General features: G+C 37.5%; 1 protein-coding gene across 1 annotated transcript; it reads left to right on the top strand.

Annotated features, from left to right (window-relative positions):
* LOC106879710 (large ribosomal subunit protein uL16m) lies at positions 1-5,855 on the top strand. The gene is made up of 4 exons (XM_014929387.3): positions 1-173; positions 2,612-2,671; positions 3,637-3,794; positions 5,353-5,855. Exons 1-4 carry the CDS (start codon positions 95-97, stop codon positions 5,809-5,811), a joined length of 756 nt encoding a protein of 251 aa, XP_014784873.1. The 5' UTR covers positions 1-94; the 3' UTR covers positions 5,812-5,855.
* The last annotated feature ends 1,592 nt before the right edge of the window (positions 5,856-7,447 follow it).

The raw sequence follows: 7,447 nt of genomic DNA, 5'->3' as shown, positions 1-7,447 counted from the left end.
CGGTCGACAAATATTTAGTTCTTCGTTTGGCCGCTAGAGGAAAGGAGATGTCATCCATGGCGATCTTTGTTGCTTTGTGAAATTCCTCCTCGTCATGTCTCGGTCTTGTATTTCTTTTCTCTTCCAGCGAGGAGCATTCAAATGGCATCAGACGTCAACCAAAAACAACGGTGGTAAGCTCTGTTAAATTTTAAATTGTATTGTTACCTTTTTGTTTCTGTGCATAGTCATTTTTTTATTGTAAGCTGAAGGTCATTCCGTCTTAGGACATCGATGTGGTTAGGATTGTATTGAAACTGTCGCAGTTGGCTGGTCATATATAAACTTGGTGGACACAGAAATATCGTTGTGAGAGATGGCTAACAAACTTTGGCATTCTTTCGTTGCCCAAATTTTCCAAAGAAATCATCAGTGTGGAATCCCAGGACCGGATACTGGATTTTGGATGCTGGGTTTAACATGGAAGCAATAAAGCACATGGAATCTAATCTCTACGAAATGAATTCCATTATATACTTGTTCCATCTTGGAACATGTATAATGCCTGACATGTGGGCTGCTATCACAGAACCATTTTGTCGGTGTTTTAAATGGTTTCCTTCTGTCTACAAACATAGTAGCAGGAACTTGGAGAAACTGCCAGTTCCGGGCTTTGTACTGTTGATAAATCAGACTCGTCTTTTTAAGAGTTACGTGCTGTGTTTCTTGTTTCTTGTAGATTCACTACTAAAATAGATTGAACACACTCTTTCGTAATGTCCCCATAAGCTTGCTAGAATCCAGTACGCAGAGCTTTCAACAGGCAGCACTTTGCATTTGGAAGTTCTTTGCAAAAAAAATCTACATTTAAAATATTTTGAAGTTGTCAAATCTTATATGTAAACTACGATCTCCAGTACAAAATGGAAAGTACTACGCAGAAACGACATAACTGCATTCACCAAATCTATAATAAATTATCATTTTACATAAATAACAACTTAGATTGATTTAAACTGAGTCAATAACCGTTTTATGATGTGTTTTATTGGCATGACACAACACACTTAGAATTTTTGAGAACATTCGCAGATTCTACGTGTGTAGATCAAACAATACTTTATAAGCCAATCAAGGAACTTGTAATTACTAAGGCTAATTAAACTGACTTAACTGTCGTTTCATAGTATATTATAAACAATAAACACAATATTTTAGAACGGACCACAAAGTGTTGCCACCATATACGTATTTGCTTTAGTTGAAAGTATGTTATGTTTAAAGAAGGGAGCAGCCATTATGGCTACCACTGAGGGCAAACTAAACCCTTTCTATGCACTGTATCAAAGAGGGAACCAGAAAGATAGTCCAAATATTTCTACAAGGTTATACACCTCCATTGGCACTTCCAGGTCCTTTAACTCTAGCAATTTAGACCAGCCATATCCATATTCTGTTTTATGTTCAAACCGGCCAGATCTGACGTCTCACACCAACCCTACAATGTTATTCTAAAACAATCACATCGTCATAATCTCAAAGCTACGAGATAATGCAAGATTAATTTAAACAATGTGAATAAATAAGCATTAGATTTAATTGCTAAAGGGATAAAGGGCCAGTACTGTGTCCAGAAATCTCTCCAGTTACAAGTACCTGTTCTCGATGGTTAATCCACATTCTTCTGTACGGCACATAAGGCTGGTTTCCTGGTTTTCTTGGCATATATATTCTTTCCAGGACAGGGTGCCAGTCTGTCACAGGGTTACTCATTTTTACCAAGTAGACTGGAGCAACATGAAACTAAGTGTTTGTCTCAAGAACATAACACATTGCTTGGTCTAAGGATCAAAACCACAATCTTATGATCATAAGTCCAGCACCTTAACTGCTCATCCATGCACCTTTTGATGGTAATGTAGAATTAAGTGTTGTGGACTATTGCTGATAAAGTCCCTGCTTTGGATATGAACTCCTGATCTCTGAATAAGTAGTCTGATACCTTATCCACTCAGTTCACCTCTGTCTTGGTAGAAGTAAAGTTATTAGAAGTTTGTAGGTCAGTCAGGGAAATTTCTACGTTTTGCTGAATATGCTCACTTCATTTAAATCTTTATTGTTAACATCAACCCACCTGAGACCATCCTCTTTCTCAAATACACTTTTCATGTTTTCAAATAATCTAAATCAGTGGTTCTCAACTTTTTCAACATCCATTTTTTTATGGGGCCACACAAAATCAACCGGGATTTTTTAGTGGGTTGCACTAAAAATACCTGGATTTTTTTAGGGCGCTGCACCAAAAAATCCACGATTTTTTGCGGAGGCTGCATCAAAAACACCTGACTTTTTGGGGGGGGTGGGAGGAGACAAAAAAAAAAACTTGGATTTTTTTTAAGGGGCTGCCTATAAGGGATGTCTTATATAAGGTACAATAACAACAATGGCCCTTTATTAAAAGTTCACCGATTCATAGACAACATATTAAATATATAGTATATAACCAAAAAAGATATTAAATATTCTGTGTAGGTATGTGTGTATATGTATATATATATATATATACACACAACAAAATATTTTTTTGTACCATACATCACCTGTAAGTAGTTTCTCTTGTTTTTCTTTGCAGCTCTGATGTTTATTCCTGCTGCTGGTCTAAGAGATTTCCCTCATCCACCAGATTATAGCAGTAAGTGAGATTATCTGTCTGTCTGTCCATCTTTTAATTTGTTTGTTCATTCGTTTTACATGCTTGCATGGGTTCGCCTAATCTGTTATTGGGGCATTGGACTACAACTGGATGCCTTTCCTGTCACTTACCCCTGCCTGGGTTCAGTCCCTTTGTTACTTCTGTAGCATTGATTACCTGTTATGTCATTGTGCACTCACAGCGATTAACTAACTCAGAAGGAGTACAATTGTGCTTCTTAGTCTCTTTCAACCATAGACACATTGTCTTATCACTGTAAATGAGTACCACTGTCATACAAGCAGTGTTGTTCCTTTGCAATGTTCTGTGAGAACATGTCTGGTCATGGGAAAATATTGCCTAGCTTGGAAACACGTAAGGGTTGGTGACAGGAAAGGCATCCATCCGTAGGAAAAACTGCCTCAACAAATTCCATCTGACACAGCAAAGACGGCAATGTGAATGTTAAAATGATGGTGAATGTGTGTGTGTGTACTTACATATACTTTTCCATTCTTCCTGAGCGTCAAACCAATACACCTGTTTGTTGTTCCCTCACTTGTCTTCATCTTTTGTTTTCTGTAAATTTGAACTATATATATATACATACACAAAATGAAATAAAGCAGGTGACACGTAAAAGCACCCACTACACTCTCTGAGTGGTTGGCGTTAGGAAGGGCATCCAGCTGTAGAAACTCTGCCAAATTAGATTGGAGCCTGGTGTTGCCATCCAGTTTCACCAGTCCTCAGTCAAATCGTCCAACCCATGCTAGCATGGAAAGCGGACGTTAAACGATGATGATGATGATATATTGTTGTTATGATAGTAAATTAGCCACTGTTGAAGCCGTATTGTAACATTTTGTAACAAGGTATTGTAAGGTTTTAAGACGTATCAGAGAATCCCAAATCAAGATGTGTGTTATTCATAATAAACATGTATGTTGTTGCTATTATTGCAGACATTATATTACCGGAAAGAAGAAGATTAAAGACGGTAGAAAAGGTCCCTCAGATGCCATCGAACCAACGTCCACCAAAGATGCCAAGACGCAACTATTTAATGAGAGGACCAGAATTGGTTCATAATAAACTCCAGTACTGCGACTTCGGCATTCAGGTAAGCTTTTGTTTTATTTCAAACTTCTTGTATTTATTCATTTGTTTATTTATTTATCTATAGTTATTGTCATTAGCAAAATATAATGCGGATCTTTTTCTCTTAGTCTTCTTTAAAAAAAAAGAAATCCATAAATTATTCCATGTTAAAGTTGTCGTATTTCTGTAATTTCAACCAATCACTGACGTCCATTCAGCCGATATACATTAAATGCCGACTACATAAACAAACGATTCTGAAACAATTAACCCTAACCCTAACCCTACGGTTAGGGTTAGGGTTAAAGCAAATTTAAAATGAAAAAAGCAAATAAAACGAAGGTATGGAGATTAAATACGCTTTACATCGCTTAATCAGCCAAAGGAGTAAATGTAAACAACTGAATACTTGTCAGTGATTGGTTGAAATTATCGAAATAAGGCAATTTTTTACAAGAAATAAATTCGAATACAAAAATATTTTTCTGTTCTATAACACAAAATAGATAAGTATACGAAGTTTGAAAGTCTTTCCGTACCAAAAACACTACGTAAAACATTAATGAAAAATGTGGCCCCCGTTTTAAAAAAGATCCTATAATGCTTAAGTATAAATATTCATTTTTCTAGCTATATTCCTGCTTTAAATATATTTAAGCTGAATATAATACATAAAAAATTAATTGGTGGCAGAAGCAATAATAATACCAAAAGGTAATATTTATCCGCACTTAAAAGAGAGTGTTGTGATAGAACACAGAATACTGCAATAGTTAGCATGAGAGAACTTCTAATATGGAATTGGAGTGCACAAAAGCACTTGTGTGTTTAATGCTGGTGAAAAATAATCGGGTGTAGCAGATGATTATCTCCTAGCAGCAATATAAACACAAGTGCATACAAAAGGTTCTCTCATGTTAACTATTGCAGTATACTGTAGTGGTTAAGAGCATGGGCTACTAACCCCAAGATTCTGAGTTCGATTCCAGGCAGTGACCTGAATAATAATAATAACATCGAAAAATACCTTAGGAATGAGAGCCCAAGTTCGAAATTTCCCCAAGACACTTGATGAAGGCTGGAGGGTATATCAGCCGAAGCATTGTGTTAACAACAAACAAGATGAGGACAAATATCCATCAAATGTAAATAATGTAAATACATGATTAATTTAAGACAGTGTGAATAAATAAGCATTGGATTTAAGTAAGTAATGTGAATACTAAAGGGTTATACATATATATGTATCCCTTTAGCATTTAAACCCATCATATTCAGGGTCCAAATATTCTACTTCTTTAATGTTCAAACCAGCCAGATCTGGCCTCTTACACCTACCCTGCAATGTCATTCTAATAATAATAATCACATCATCAAAATCTCAAAGCTATGAGATAATGCAGGATTAATTCAAACCAATGGGAATAAATCAGGATTACATTTGACAGTAATCTGAATGCTAAAGGTTTAAGATTTCAATAATGAACTATTTAGATATAAATAAATTACCCCTACCTACCCTTTTTTTTTTTTTTCTTTCTGTTGAGGATGTATTTTTAATTGCTTTCTGTTGTGTCCAGGCATTGACTGGTGGCCGAATGAAATGGGGTCATTACGAAGTGTTGCGACTGGGCATTCTCCGGAAATTTGATGAAAGTCGAATGTTTGCTGTGTGGCGGATTGATCCTCCATGGAAACCAATGACCAAAAAGGGACAGGGCCATCGTATGGGGGGTGGCAAGGGCTCGATATCCCATTACGTTTGCCCGGTGCGTACCGGGCGTATCATCATCGAAGTTGGTGGCAAGTGCGAGTTTTCAGACGTCAAAGGCTTTCTGTCCAATTTGGCACATCTGATGCCATTCCCAGCCAGAGCCGTTTCCAAACAAATGTTGGAAGAAGAAAGACAACAAGAAATCGAAAAAGAAGAAAGAAATGTGAATCCTTTTAGTTTCGAATATTGTGTGAAAAATAACATTTATGGTTGTCAAGCAAATCTATCCAAATACACAATGTTGTGGTATGGAAAATACAGGTGATTTGTTGCTATAAAAAGTTTAGAAACATTAATTACAATTTTCAATTGTTGTTGTTTTTCTTATTTGTTTTATTTAATGAATATTTTGCTATAATTTGTTTGGGTTGTGTATTTCATTGGTTGTTTTTAAATCGCAGAGGAATCTGCTGTGTTACATATATCATCATCATCATCATCATTTAATGTCCCAGGAACTAGTAAGGCTGGGAACCACCTCAGGCTCCGTTATCTACTTTGATGTGGTCTCTACAGATGGATGCCCTTCTTAACACTTTCCAACCACTTTACGAAGTGTGCTGAGTGCTTTTTACAAGGCACCCACACCAACAGGGTCACTGAGTAACTTGCAAGACAAAGTCCCCCCCCCCCACCTCGTCAATTGGGAGGAGGGAGACTTAGTGAGGGGTTTGGTGGCTTTGTGCCAGTTGATGGGAGCTTAGGGGTGTGGAGGGAAAGGGATAGGTGTCCAGCTGTGGAGTTGATACATGACTATACATAGACATGTGTTCTTTTATTCTTTTACTTGCTTGTTATTCGACTGTGGCCATGCTGGAGCACAACCTTTAGTTGAACAAATCAACCCCAGGACTTATTCTTTGTAAACCTAGTGCTTATTCTATCAGTCCCTTTTGCCAAACCAGTAAGTTACGGGAACGTAAACACACCATCAGTTGTCAAGCGATGATGGTGGTGAGGGCAAGCACAGACACACAAACACACACACACACACACATATATATATATATATATATATATATATATATACAACAGGCTTCTTTCAGTTTCCGTTTACCAAATCCACTCTCAAGGCTTTGGTCAGCCCGAGGCTACAGCAGAAGACACTTGCTCAAGGTGCCACACAGTGAGACTGAACCTGGAGCCATGTGGTTGGAAAGCAAGCTTCTTACCACGCAGATGTATATATATTGAAGGGTATAATTAATAAACGTTCTAATTGGTCAAAATTAACTTTATAACACTCTCATATTATCACATCATTGATCGTAAATATATATTATGAACATGAGAGAATTCAGTGGTAAAATGGAGTGTTATAAAGTTACTTTTTACCAATTAGGGTGTTTATTCATTATACCCTTCAATTTTCTTTTTGTCTGAGCCTTACCTGAGCACTTCCACCTGCAGTCCTATTTTTATTTTTCGGTTTAACGAAATTATAAAATTACCTTCATATATATATATATATATATATATATATATATAAATCAAAATTGCTGACATGGCTGATGACAGTACCTCCTGATTGGCACTTGTGCTAGTGGAACGTTAAAAGCACCATCCAAGCGTGATCGTTGCCAGCATCGCCTTACTGGCACATGTGCCAGTGGAATGTGAAAAACAACATTTGAGTGTAGTCGTTGCCAGTGCCGCCGGACTGGCTCCTGTGCAGGTGGTACGTAAAAAAAAAACCTTTGGGGTGTGGTCATTGCCAGTACCGGCATGACTGGCCCTCGTGCTGGTGGCACGTAAAAGCACCCACTACACTCTCAGAATGGTTGGCATTAGGAAGGGCATCCAGCTGTAGAAATCTTGCCAGATCAGATTGGAGCTTGGTGCAGCCTTCTGGTTTACCAGCCCTTGGTCAAACCGTCCAACCCATGCCAGCATGGAAAGCG

This window comes from Octopus bimaculoides, chromosome 26, assembly GCF_046866305.1.
Source record: "Octopus bimaculoides isolate indiv1 chromosome 26, ASM4686630v1, whole genome shotgun sequence".
Taxonomy (NCBI): Eukaryota; Metazoa; Mollusca; class Cephalopoda; order Octopoda; family Octopodidae; genus Octopus; species Octopus bimaculoides.
Note: the sequence above shows the minus strand (reverse complement) of the source record. Positions and strands in the feature narration are given on the sequence as shown.

Excerpts from the sequence above, each read along its gene's own strand:
- LOC106879710 (XM_014929387.3), top strand. The coding sequence starts at position 95 with ATGTCTCGGTCTTGTATTTCTTTTCTCTTCCAGCGAGGAGCATTCAAA. Across the intron at positions 174-2,611 it reads GTCAACCAAAAACAACGGTG|CTCTGATGTTTATTCCTGCT; the intron begins GTAAGCTCTGTT and ends TTTTCTTTGCAG. Across the intron at positions 2,672-3,636 it reads TCATCCACCAGATTATAGCA|ACATTATATTACCGGAAAGA; the intron begins GTAAGTGAGATT and ends CTATTATTGCAG.